The sequence below is a fragment of the Planococcus citri genome, chromosome 2 (genome assembly GCF_950023065.1).
Source record: "Planococcus citri chromosome 2, ihPlaCitr1.1, whole genome shotgun sequence".
Lineage (NCBI taxonomy): Eukaryota > Metazoa > Arthropoda > Insecta > Hemiptera > Pseudococcidae > Planococcus > Planococcus citri.
In genome coordinates, this window is record NC_088678.1 from 44,052,299 (window position 1) to 44,066,931 (window position 14,633).

General features: G+C 32.8%; 1 protein-coding gene across 2 annotated transcripts in view; it reads right to left on the reverse strand.

Moving 5' to 3' along the window:
- The window catches only part of nemy (no extended memory), an 85,499-nt gene that overhangs the window by 60,433 nt on the left and 10,433 nt on the right, over positions 1-14,633 (reverse strand). For both annotated transcript variants that reach the window (XM_065350440.1, XM_065350441.1), the window contains one exon: positions 13,030-13,294. In XM_065350440.1, the coding sequence (XP_065206512.1) occupies positions 13,030-13,289 (260 nt within the window). In that variant the 5' untranslated portion in view covers positions 13,290-13,294. Of the gene's footprint in view, positions 1-13,029; positions 13,295-14,633 lie in introns of those variants that run through there.

The following is a 14,633-nucleotide window of genomic DNA, read 5'->3' on the forward strand; positions in this document are numbered from 1 at the left end:
TACTCGCTGCCATGAAAATGAAAGCCCGAAAAATCCGCGCTCACGATGTTTCATTTAATAATATATTTACGGTCTGTTAAGATTGTCGTTGTATATTTACTCTTACCATTATTTACATTTCATTCGGCGCGTCGTCGTCGTCGTCGCGGTCGCAGCAGCGAAAAACCTGCAGCACGGTTGTTGAATGGTTAAGAAGCATTTTCAATGGAAAGTTGTACATAAGAAAATTTGAAAAACAGGTGCGCCGCCGCCTCAATGAAAGTTTAACGTTAAACTTTTAACGTCATTATCAACGATGGAGAATTTAAGAAAAGTAAAAACTTTACCCGAGCTGGAGTAATTTTGAGGTTTTAATGTTTTCTTCTAAAGCGATTATAAACAGTTTAAACAATTTCACCAACGAAGAAGTAGGTAAATTGTAAAAAAAAAAAGCAAAAAAACAAAAAGAAATGGGAGGAAAAAAACACGCACCTTTTACACTTCATATAATAGCGAGCAAGCATAATAACCTGCTCGCTATTGTCACCACGTTATCGCGCGGATTATTTTTCAGTTTCGGAGATTATTATCGCGATTATGTTAGAGGGTTTTTTTTGTGTTGGTTTTCCAGTCATGTGATGATGTCGTACTTTTTATTTTTTGTTAATTTGACGTAATAATGAAAAAAACTTGCCCATTGTTGTGAATAAATTGAAAAACGTCCGCTTCTCTGTGTATATGTAATGTATAATACCATCGACTAATGTGACAATGACGATGTTGATACGATTTCATTACCAAAAGATCCACATCATAATGTATAGATTAATGTATGAGAATCGCGTATAACTAATTAAAGGTTACCTATTTAACGAAACAACGCTGTGAGGGAAGCGAGAAGAGGCCAGGGAATACACGAATAAATTTCAGCTCGTTTGTAGCTCTTGCAAGCGAGTACGAGGTAGGTAGGTCTGGGTATATGCTAAGAAAATATGAATTTCACTCTCCTATATGATTTAATTTTGCATTCGTATTATGTGTACGAAGTGAAGAAAAGTAATTTCATAACGACCTTGAATTTATTAAATTAACAACCTTGGACTTTCTTTTTTCCTCTCGTCTTGAATCAATTTACCATAAGGAAACTGTTATAATGTTGTGTGAAGAAAAGGTTTCGATTCTTTGATTCTTATGTAGGTACTTTTTTTTGTCACATTTGGAAACATTGTAACAGCGTCGTTTTGTGTTTTAATGGGTATTATGATTCTCGTTTTTATGAACTGTTGATCGTTCGTTTTAATATCGAGAGGAATGCTCATGTAAGGGGCTTCATAAACTTCAAATACAAGTATCTACGTATTGTAGAACAGGTGCATTGAAACAAATTTCAATCAAAGAAAGACTATCACCCTTTACAGGTGGAAAATGTTCCGTCTTATAATTTTGTGCTTCTACATTTTTTTCACAGAGAAGTCAGTTTTCCCCAAAAATTAATTTTCTGTGGTGAAAGAAGATGAAAAAATTTCAAATTGTACCTAATCACTTTGTATTTTTTGACAAAAAAAAAATGAAAATTTTTTTTTAAGAAGCTGATTATTGAAAGTCATTGGAAAGCAGTTGGTAAAAAGCGAAGTGGAGGTCGTGAATCAAATCCAAAGCTTTTATCCTTTAAATGAAAATTATTTAAAAATTAACAAACTGAAACTTTATAGTAAACTTGAATTTTTTAAACTCAGAATTGCATTTCTCCAAACTTTATCATATCATGCAAAGTTCTTTATCACTTTTCTGAAAACAAAATTGTCACCTTCGCAAGTTTGTCTCCTGAAGTTCAGTTTTTTTTCTACTTCAGAATTAATTTTGAACTTTTATTGCTAACTTTGAATGTATAAACACCACCTTTTCTCTTCCCGCGAGCAGGTGAGCTACCTATCATGCCTGATCACTCAATGTTTTTCCAATTCAAATCTCAATTTTTCCAGCCCCAAACTGATCACGAATTGAGAATTTAATTCGATAAAACCAGATTTTCCAACATTGAAGATCATCATTTTGATCTTTTTGTCTCAATCTGGATGAAAAGGGTCAAGGAAGTGTGGTGAAAATATTGACCATTTATTCGCTTTCAAGTTTCAAAATACCTTAAAATTTTCATCAAAACAAAACCATGAAATTTCAAGTAGTTAAACAACTCTGAAATTCTCCTAAATTGTATTCTACTTACCTGAAAGAATCAATCGAAAGCGATTTTTGGTGAATAAAAATGTGTGTATTGTCAAAAGACAGTGCAAAAAATTTTTGATCCTGGATTCTTTTTTTTTAGAGTAGTAAAAATTCGGAAAAAGTAGAAAAAATTATTTTCAACCTGCAAAAAAAATGGTAAAAATTGTAAAGGACTTTGAATGAACCAAAAAACCAAAAAAAAAAAATTGAAAAAAAGCGAAGGGCGTTTAAAAATTATCTGAAATTTCTTTTGAACGGTAATGATAAAGTATACCTATTACCTAGTGATTTTCGCTTGAAAAATTCCTGTTCACATCATGTCTTCCAAAATTTTAAAAGTCAGAATGATTTACATTAAATCCTTTCCAAAATTTTCGAATAAAAAAAGAAGCAAAAAACGTTACAAGTATCAAAAAGTATTGTGTACCTAATCTGTTATTTTCCATTCTATTTTTATTTCTGTTCAGTGCTGGAATAATTTTTGGGAGGGGATGGAGAAGGGAGAATTGTTCAGCATAGCAACGTCCTTCAAAATACCTCAGGAATACACCAAATTTGTAAAATCGCATCGTACATCAATGTTACGGAATGTTAATTAACCATGTGATTTTATGTTTACGTGTAAAGTCACCTTGATCGTGAAAAAAAAATCTTGATAAAAAATGCATTTGTTTATCACATCAGTTATACCGGAACTGAGAAAGACTTCACAAACTTCCGGCCGATAGTTGAAGCAGAACCGAGACGAAAAACGAACGCAAGCTTGTAGAAAAAAAGGTAGCAACCATCAATGTGGATTCGTTTATAAATAAATATGAATAATATACTTATGAGAGCACATATTGTACTTGAAGAATTGGTCGACTAGAACAAGCCAGAGTTGTTTGGAAAAAAAGAAGGAAAATAAACGGTAATGAGCGAGAAGATGGAGCAAAAAATACGAGTATACGTACGAGAGTATGTAAGATGTAAATGAAAATAAAAATCCCATGTACACACGAAGTTTTCTCATAAGTACGTCGTCGTTATATTCTGGATATAATACGATAAATAGCATTAAATATTGTACTTATGAAGAAAAAGAAGTCTTTGATGTCGATGAAAGTAGACATCCATGATTAGAGACTGTATAGAAAGTAATCGAGTGTACTATGATATATATGGTCAAGGCTAGAATTGTAATTGACATGTCCGCTGGACTGCGGTTCGGGTTAAATCTTCATCGGTCATCGTAAGCTGAACGATAACAATACCGATATGTTTCCGGTGCTGTACTTTCGATAAATTATGGTAGCACGTTTGGAGTGTTACGAGAATATACCCTCATAATATTAACGACCGGCTACACTCGATGACACTATCGAATCATTCGTGATGATGGCATCTTTCGATCGTGGTAAAATTAATAAAACACGTTGTATTCGTTATATTTACTCGTATACCTATGTACGCACAAGAGAGAGAAAGAGAGAAAAAAACATGACGCATGTTGCGCGGTAAAAATTACTTTAATTTAATTTCACGCCGAAATTTTTGATACCTCGATGATGTTTCGGTGGATTGACGCGAGTTCGTTGACTAAAGCGTATCCGCGAGTTTGAGTTTTTTCTCTTCTGAAGTCGCACCGTAACGCTATGAGCAATCGATTTTGCTCAACATGTGAATTCGTATAGATCAATCACGCGAATCACATTTCTTAGTAAAGGTAGACATGGGTTTTGGAAAATTTCACGAGTCTAAGATAGATTTTTATACATTGTGCTCATCTATGGAAAAATTCAATTTGAAAAATTATGCAGAGCTTCACCTTGAGTCCTTGAATGATAGAGTTGCTTTAAGAATCAATAAACTTGAAAGAGGCCCATTGAATGATTGAAAAATACCTACCTACTCGTATCAAGTTTTGGAGCTAAGAAATTCTTACATGCAACAAGTTGAGAATACAAATATTGTGATCGACTAACGCTAATTCGAATGGATACCTCAAGACAAACCGATAAAAAAATTTTCATAACCAGTCAAATCACCCATCTAGTGACAAAAAAAACGCATGAAATGTCATCTAAAAAATTTCAAAAAAGACAAATTTTGAAAAAAAAATTATTCAACTGTGCAATTAAAGTGTTTCTTTTTATTTGAAAAATAAAAAGAATGGAAGGAGAAAAATGTTTTTTCTTTCACAAATTATTTTGAGAGTATTTCAAAAAATTTAATCATTATTCCCATTTTTCATTAAATACTTACGCCGAAAGATGTAAAAACAAAAAATCTAAGTTTTTTTTGCAATTTTTGAGAAGTCTACTAATTTTAATAAAAGATAAGAAAAAACTGGAATTTTTGAAAACTCAAATTCTCGATGGCAAATTCCAAAAAGACTTTCTTTTCTGCTCGGAGGAGGGAAAGAGAATCTTACAATCAGCCCAAACACAATGGTTTTGTTGAATATTTGTTTCACTGAACTATTTTTTTGGAAAGAGGGGGGGGGGGGATTTTTGCTAGTAGAAAAAAAAATGTTCCATAAAAAATTCCGCCAGGTTTCTGATTTTCTGCTTTTCAAGTTTGCACATTACTTTGTGTATTTCACCAAATAATAAACGATTTCGCAAATTAAAAAATAAATAAATAAAAAATCTTCTCATTTTTTGTGAATGGGGGGGGGGGTTAAACCTTCCTAAACCGTCTAATCAATTTTTTGCCACTTTTATAATTTTTTTTTTACCATAATAAGTAGAAAAATTACCCCCCTCCCCTAAAAAAATTAAGACTGAATTATTTTCAAACTTTATAAAAATTAATCCTCAAATTACCGCCCATTTTAGTGTTCATTTATTTGAATGAAAAAAAAGTTACGAGTGAGAGTGCTCATTTAGGAGCATGGTGGGAGGAGGTGGCGAGAAGATTTGATGAGTTGAGTTGATAGGTGACTGACTGGTTGATTAGGTACCTCATTTTTCAAAAACCTGTGGGCGTAACCGTGATTCTAGGTCAAATTCTTGTTACAAAAATTTTGGAAATTTCAAACATTTCTTGTGTTTGAGATTTTCTAATACGTCTACGTAGGTATCTCTGTAATACTAAAATGATGCTGCAACATTTTATAAAATCGTGGCTCTTAAGAGTCAGAAGCGTTGGTGCCGGTAGAATTGCTAATTCAGCATCATTCGAGCGAGTCTAGTCTCTTCATCAGGTTGAAAAAAAAACATTTCAATGCTCTCGAGGGTACCGAATAGTATTCGTGACGTGGGAACTTTATGATCACCAAATTCACGCGTCCGAAGCTCAATTGGTTTAGATGTGAAAGTACGTTTTAAAAACTGGCACTTGATCGCAAAAGATGCGCGCGTATCGTATGCATTAGAGACCACGATGCAGGAAAAAATTTCGCATCATATACGACGAGACAGCACTCACATTTAGCGGTACAACAAACGTAATAAAATGAAAAAGTACCCTCGTCGAATGTGTCCCGATTGCTTGTTGACGCAGATACCCCAAAGTACATATAATATTTTTGCCCAAACCACGATGGCGGGTAGCAAAACAAAAACAAAAACAAACCATCATCGAACGAATTCGAAAATATTACTTTATGGACGCGAATTAAAGAGGATAAAACGCGTCGTCGGTCGAGCCGGCATCGGCAGCCCATCAAGCAGCAGCCGGTGGTTTAGAATCCTCTATCCGGCGATTTGAAAACGTCTCTCGATAGTGAAAAAGGAAAAACTTATATTCCAGCCGCGCGAATACCATTTACATTCTTAATATCGTAAAAAAATTTTCGCTTAAATGAATCATAAAATATTTTACTTACTGTCTGTGCGTTTTCGACTTGGCCATCGTAAAATACGAAATAAGAAAATTATCCGCGTAATAAAAACAGTGGGCGAAATTGGCGCGATAAAGCTTCTTTTCGAATTTTCAGTCACAACCCGAGCGCGTAAAATATTTCGAACGAAATTTTTCAAATATTTAGCAACTTTTTTTTTTTACAAACGCGACAAAGAATATATTACTTTTATTTTCTAATACAAAACGAACTGCGAAGTGAATTCTATAAAAACGATATCGCGAAAGACATCAAAGCACCAGCAACTCGACTATGTTGAGCGACAATTGTGCTCAGTGGTTTGGAAACGCGTGAGAGAGTATCAATATAAAATAGTGGTGATGGTAGAGTAGAGTAGAGTAGAGCAGAGAAAAAAAACCTAACGAAGGCACAGTTATAAACTTTCGACTGGTATGAATCAAACGTCAAATGAACGAGAGCTTCGCTTTGTCTAGCTGGGCAAACCACTTATACCGCGATCTGCAGCTACCTCTTTTGCTGCCTGTGCACCGCGATGACCGCCACTGAGAGACTATGCCATGCCACCGGTAGATAAGAAATTCTACAACAAGCTGGCCGTACCTGTAATGATCAACATTCGACTAGGACTGGGCATTCGTAGGTAAAGGTTATACCAGCTGTGTGTGTGTGCCTAATGCCTGTGCATGTAACACTTGAACTGAAATTTTGATAACATTTTGATAAATAAAGCTCCGGTGCGTGATAAAGAATGAAAAAAAAATGTACGTATTGTAATTTTATTGTAGGAAACGGTTTCCATTTATGTAATGGCTCAAATGTATACATGAGTTCATCGTGCGAAAGTGTTACGTGGCGCGTATAATAATAGCCGCTTTAATGTGTAATTTATGAAATTTTATGAATTCTTTGCTATACCACGATCACGAGATTACAATGCGTTCGTGTTTTCTTTTTTTCATTTTCAAGTTCAAAATCTACGAAACGTGGATTTTACTCCGTCAAATTACCAATTAAGAGCGGAATCAAATTGGCGAAGGGTTGTGTACATAACATACCAACATTGTACATTTGTACAATGTACATAATGTACCCTTCATACATATTTTTATAACATCCAAAACAAATATCAATAACGTTAGATAGAAAACGCGAAAACGTAAAATTTTCAAAACTTTCCGCCTTTTTCAAGTGGTCTCTAGTCGGCCTGTTGATTTGTTTTTCACGAAGCTATGTTTATTTACATGATTACCTATCTAATTTCTTACCCGCGTTCGGCATGTTTTCGTGAATAGATCAGTTTTGGGTTTTGGAATTATTTGAAAAAGTTTGTGAAAGTGAAAGAAAAAGTTGAAAAAAAAGGTTGCAAACTTATATGTAGGTACTAGGTAGGTATATTACTCGGAAAAGAAAGCAGTGATAATTTGAATCTTTAGACTGTTTCGCATTTTCATTAGCATGGGAAAAAATGATTAAATATGAATCAGATAATATAACGATTTTGCTCTTCAGTCTGTATATTATTAAAAATCCAAAAATTGTTCATTTATCAGTAGCTTCATTTTTTTTCAAATGTCCATGGGAGAGGGAGATGATTTTTTTGAACAAATTTTCTGTAAAAAAATCTATTGCTTTCTCTTTCTAAAAAAAAAAAAACTTAAAAGGAATTTTCGATACGAACATGTTATTGAATTTTTGATTTTTTTTCGGTTCGTTTCGTTTTGAATATTTTTTTAGGGTGTTTTTTCAGTTTTTTTACCTTTAAGGTTTCTTTCCAATGCTTTCCTATATTGATGAAAATAGGTTTCAATTATTTTACATTACATGTCAGCAAAGTGCCATTTTGCCAAATTAAAATACGATTTTGTAAGATTTTTTTGTTGAAAATTTTCCTATTCAATTTGTTGGAATTTATTAATTTGAAATTTTCTTATTGGTATCAAAAAAATGCACGTATCTTTTAATGTTCAAACAAAATATCATTCTATTATTCTGTCAGTTATTTTTTTATTTGTCATTTTTTTTGGAACATTTTTCATTTAAAAAAAATTGTTTTATTTTTTTAAAAAAAACTGTTTTTTGTTTTTTCTACAGGATCAAATTAAAGTTGAATTACTTACTCGTATCTACTTTTTTTCTATTCATTTCATTTTTTGAAAAAATATTTTTTTTGTTGATATTTCAACAATTGTTTAAATTTTTTTCTCTTTATTTTCATTTCATCGTATTTTTTTAGACTTTATCGTGGAAAATTATGAATTTATAAGATTTTTCCATTTGATATGAACAGGACATCAGTTTTTAGAATGATGTCATTTATTTTGTTTTCAGTGAGGCTGGGGAAAATGGGGAGGGTGGAAGGCGGGGGGGGGGGCGTGATTCTGAATTTTTTTTGAAAATGTTTGCCACTTTTTCGTATTTTTATCAATATTTAAAAAATTTATCCATTTTATACTTATCATCAATATGTAGGTACTTCGGTTAACTTTATTAACATTTCATGAAATATTTTTCAATGTTGTTTTTTTTTATAATTATATTGTTATAGGTAGATATAGGCACAGATTTTCTGTAAGAATCCCAAACTTTTCATAGATTTTTGGAACGTTCTTTGAATTTTAAAATTTTGAAACTGAAATTCATTTGGAGAGCCTAAACGTGTCTTATATTTGAGAAAGTTCTTAAAACTGTTTCCAGAAACCTAAAAAGGTGGCCATTTAAAAAATCTCTGCATCAACAACCCAAATGAGATGTGGTAAATAACGAAAAAAATGAAAACAAAGCAAAGGTGCAGAGATGAAATATTTTTGTTTCAATTTTTAAAAATGCCACAAAATGTTGAATTGTTTGCAATAATTTAGAGGGGAGGGGGTGTTAAAGTCAACTTTTTTGTCACATTCTTTTGAAGTCATTCAATTTTTTTTTTTTTTACAAAAAAGTCTAATTTGGTTGAAAAAAACAGTTCATTGACGAGTACAAAAAATGATACGAAAGTAAGAAATGATTAAGGAACTGATAGGTGGGTACGATATATTGTGTAGGTAGTTCGGTACTTGCGTTGTATGTACATATATGAGCTCTAAAACATACCTTTGAAAAGGGTTATTGTTTATTTAATGAGATTTGTTAAAATTTTCAGATTTTTGGTCTTGACATTCATTTTTATAAGAATTCAAATGAAATTTCTATAGGAAAGCCAATTTTTTATGTTACATCGTAATAAAATATGTAGGTGTGTGTTTAGGTACTTGAATAATAAATATTTGCTTCGAGGGAAGTGATATGATGATTGCAAAGTAGGCTGAAACGGTTGATCTACTATACTTTGGTAACGATACTTTCAACACAAGTTTCTTTACATTGCATTAAAAATTTACGAAAAAAATGTCAGGTGGGATAAATCAATCATCAGAGACATATTCTTTTCGCATTCTCTTGGCATGCGACTTTTTAGTAATTTATGAACAATGTTCTTTACAATTTTTTGAATTTTTCTATCGCAGTATTAGCATTTGTGGTAAACAAAATATACTCGTATTTTATACCGTCGAGGTTTTTTCCCCTATTCAAGGAAAATTCACCCCCCTTTTACAGCTTTTTTTTTTTTTGTTACTACCCATGTGACAAGTAAGTGTGTATTTTTCGTGAAATATGCTGAAAAATTATTCAAAATTGAAAACGCTGCCAAAGTGCAACAAGTGTATTTCTGAAATTCGTTCCGATTCATTGAGTTTTAAATAAATTACTCAAATGGCCAAACACTGATACACAAATACTTCAGTATTATGAATAAATGAATAATAAATGCGAAATTTTTGGTTTCTCTGTTTATCTTTTTTTGTTGCCTTTTTTTCTTTGAAATCAATTCACTCTAATTTTTTTTTTTAGATAAAAAAAGAAACCTTATTTCTGTGTTGACCTGTTAAAGTATGTAAGACCTATAAAAATAAATTCATCTTGAATGAATTGAAAAATTGCAAAATAAATGGTTTCAATCAGTCATTCCGGGCTGAGTACATTTTTATGCGAATCTCAAGTTAAAATTTCAACAGGACGTGTTAATTTGTGAAATATTCGTCGTATCGTTTTGGATACTCTCATTTTCCAACGCGAATTTAAGCGGTAAAAATTCACTTATGACGAAATAAGCAACCCTCAATCGTCGATGCAACAAAATGTAGAATGAATGAAACCTGATTCAGCAGTCTTTGACGTTTTTCCACCAGCGATTTTTTCGATGCAGAGTGCGCCTGAGATCTGCGAAATACAACTTAAACGACATGTTTTTTGTGGATATTTGAAAACATTGGAGAACATGCGATTATGTGGGTTGTTCGCGAGCCGAGTATGTTATCAACTAAATTATAAAAGGAGTCAACAGTTGTACAAGTGGCATTATTAATCAAGCAGTCCGGTCGGACTGCCCCGCCAAGCAAGAAAAAAAAACGAACACAAAAAAAACAAAAACCGATAATACCAAACGTGATGACAGTCCGGCCACTTACTGCTTATATTCCCTGAACAACTAAGCGTATTTTTGATGATGAATTTCTCGAGAATAAAAACACGCACGAATCTGATTTTTTGATATGTTGTTGGCATCAACGAGAGCTTTAATTTGGTATGCTTACAAACTTTCTACGGTAAAAAATGATGTAGATTGGAATACCCAAAGTTAGCATTTTGGGGTAATTTTTGAAATCACTAATCTTCGTGTCAAGAGAAAACTACTGAACCAATTCAAGTCAAATTTCGTACACTGGTGTAAATTAATGAGTTATTTTTAGATACAACGTCAGTTTTGAAAAAAAATTATTTTTGACCCCCTTTTTCTCAACTTTAAAATTTCTTTCCCCCCTAAAACACCCCCAAAATGAAAATTTTTCGCGGTACCGTAGAAAAGGGTCATCTACATTATATTCGCCATCATTGTGCAAAATTTCAAGCAAATCGGTTCATTTGGAAAGGCTGTAGCCTTGTCAACGGAAATTTAAGCATGAAATTTCGTGATGACTATTTCCATTTTTCATCCTAAACCACCCAAAAAATGAAAATTGTTAGCTGTATCATAAAAAAGGGTAATCTACATCATATTCACTATCAATGTGCAAAATCTCAAGCAAATCGGTTCATTAAGAGAGGCTGTAGCCTTGTCAACGGAAATTTCAGCATGAAAATTCATGAAAATTTCCGTTGACAAGGCTACAGCTTCTCCAAATGAACCGATTTGCTTGAAATTTGGCACAGTTGTATTAAATGTGATGCAGATGGCCCTTTTTTATGGTACAGCAAACAATTTTCATTTTTAGGGTGGTTGAGGGTGAAAAATGGAAATATTCATGAAATTTCATGCTTAAATTTCCGTTGACAAGGCTACAGCTTCTCCAAATGAACCGATTTGCTTGAAATTTTGCAAAATGATAGCGAATATAATGTAGATGACCCTTTTCTACGGTACAACGAGAAATTTTCATTTTTGGGGGGTTTTATGGGGGAAAGCAATTTTCAAATTGTGAAAAAGGGAGTCAAAAATGATTTTTTTTAAAAACTAACGTTATATTTTGAAATAATACCCTAATTTAAATCACTGTACGAAATTTGACTCATATCAGTTCGGTAGTGTTCTTCTAGTGAGAAACTTTGTGATTTAATCAACAAATTATTCTAAAATTGTTGGTGTACCCGAATTCCCATTAATAATTTATAATAATGTACATTATTTAAAAAAAAAAAAAAAAGTGGTGATATCAATCGAAAATACTTTTAAAAAGCAAAAATTCCGCCAACCAAAAAAAAAACTTACCTACAAAAAAACAAAAAGAATTGTCAACAAAAATCTGATATTCTCAACTTCTTGGAGTACCCAGATTCGCATTAACAATTTACAATATGTACACATTAAAAAAAAAGTCGTGATATCCATCAAAAATACTTTTAAAAAGCAAAATTACCGCCAACCAAAAAAAAAAAAAAAAAAAACTTGCAAAAAGAATTGTTAACAAAAATTTGTTCATTAAGTAACTTTAATGAAAAAATTCATGATATCAAAACATCGCCAAGCAATTTTCATTCAGCAGTTGTGATCAGGAATTGATATGGAATTTCAAATTAATTTGGTACTTACTGAAATAAAATATCCATAAGTTTGAGAACTGAATTGAAAAACCGGGCCAAGCGCCGGCGGAATTTATCGGTCCGGTTTTTCAATTCAGTTCTCAAACTTATGGATATTTTATTTCAGTAAGTACCAAATTAATTTGAAATTCCATATCAATTCCTGATCACAACTGCTGAATGAAAATTGCTTGGCGATGTTTTGATATCATGAATTTTTTCATTAAAGTTACTTAATGAACAAATTTTTGTTAACAATTCTTTTTGCAAGTTTTTTTTTTTTTTTTTTTGGTTGGCGGTAATTTTGCTTTTTAAAAGTATTTTTGATGGATACTTAATTATGTACACGCCTATGAAATTTGAATAAATGCATTTTGTCTTACAAAATACGAAAAGTGCCAGCAACGTTGAATTCCGGCTAATTCAATGACTTATCCTAATTATTCGTATTAGTGAGTCAGACAGAGACTTGAATAGGCCATTTTAAATTTGGCCCGTTGAAAATTTATTTTTCAGGTTTAATACTTAATTCAAAATAATATTTGTTATTTTGTTGGTGTAGTTCAGTTTTTAAGCTGTCGATTGAAAAAAATAATTCTCTAGGTGCCATAGATTGGGCTCAGGAGTCAGGACTTTTTTCCGTTTTTCGATTTATTTTTCGGGTATTTCTTTTTCTTGCTGCTTTATAGAATAATTGAATGTAAAAATGATTTTGATCGGTCTGAACTTTTTTCCACACTTACTGTAGAAGCAGTTTTGCCCCTCGATTTTCAAATTTTTTCTTTCGATTTTCGAATCTTTTTTTTCTGTGCGTATTAACATGTCTTCATACTTATAAACGCGTAATTTACGACCTTTATTATTTATAGTCGTTCTTTTAGTCAATAGAAGGAAAAAACTGTACTTACTTTTTAGCCGATTTCTTAGAAGACTTATCATGTTGCGAGGCAGAATATTGCGCTGATACTAGGTCATCGATAGCCTCGGTAGGTGGCGTGAGATCACCAACCGTGAGAACTTCTTCGAGCGTCGACGGAGGAGATTTGTCAAATTCGGCAATCGGTGCTACGTTGTTTTTAGATTTACCATCTTCTTTAGTTTTACTCTTAGCCGATGACACCTCGGTTATTTGAGCGGATTTAGATTTGGCTGATGAATTATCTTTCATTTCACCTGTTGAATGCAAATTTATTATTTGTCTGAGTTATTTATCGTATCGAGTGAAAAAAATACTGCGGTATAGTTATAGGTGTTGTTTTGTTTTTCGAGGTGAGGGAGGATTTTTTCAAATCCAGCTTCGATGATTTATGTTAATGTCTTTATTCGGTGCAGTAGTTGTGATTGCTTTGTGTACATATGTGTGTCTAGAATGTTTGGGAGGGGTCGGAATTGAATGGATGGGTGAACTTTTCGCGTCGTTATTTGATCTACTACTCACGGGGGGGAAACACTTGGATTGATATTCTTCAAATTGAACGAAAATAAGAAGGATAAAATAAACGTTTTTTGGATTTGAAATCAAAATTTTCTTTTCGATTCCGAAACTGTTACTGATCAAGGAACGGAATTGGCCCAGAGATCATTTTGAAATATTAATGTTTGCTTACAAGGGATGAAGGGAACCTTATCAATTCGTCCACCTTATTCGATTTGACTGACAATTGGCTCACAGAAAGTTCATGTCACCCACACCTCAAAACCAAATTTTCAGCTGCCGGAATTGATTTTTAGAATTTTGGCGAATTTTTGAAAATAGCTGAAATGGTCTATTTAATGACAACGTTCTCATAAAAGTGATGAATCACGATATAAAAATCCGAAATTTGGTTTGAATGCTATATTCGACCTCCTGAATCGATTGCGACTATTTTAGAGACGATCTGGAGACTCCAACAGGAGTTAGTTTTTCTCCAGCACCCTGGAATCTCTCCTGGACAACTATGATTTTTCAATTTCTGCTGATTGTTTTGTTGGAAAGGATATTCTCGAATAAAATAGGTGAAATGCCCCTGTCCTTGTTTTTTTTTAAATTTTGATGAAACATTGTTGGGTGCCTTTAAATAAAATGTTGGAGCCAAAAAATCTCCCCCACCCCACCCGTTGCCCACAATGGAGAAAAACTTTTTTTAGGGGAAAATCATATTTCAACGAGTTTTGAATAAAAAATTTTGAATTCACCCAAAATATATCGAGGAGACATGAGTCTAGCAACGTGATTTTTTAAAACATTTTTTGGCCACCCCGGGGGGGAGGGGGGTATTGACAAGAGAAAATTTGAAACCGCCGTGTTTCCAAACCTAATTCCGGTGCACAAAATTTTTTTTCTTTAAAAAATTTATCTGCATAAGTACTATAATTGGTATTTTTTTCAAATTTCTCCATTTTCAAAAACTCAAAAAACGCTCAAAAATGTGTTTTTTGTGTCACGACACCGCCAAAAAAAGCGATAATGCCAGTGACATAATTCTGCAATTTTGCATGGGGGCCTCAAAAAACAATAAAAAATCAAATA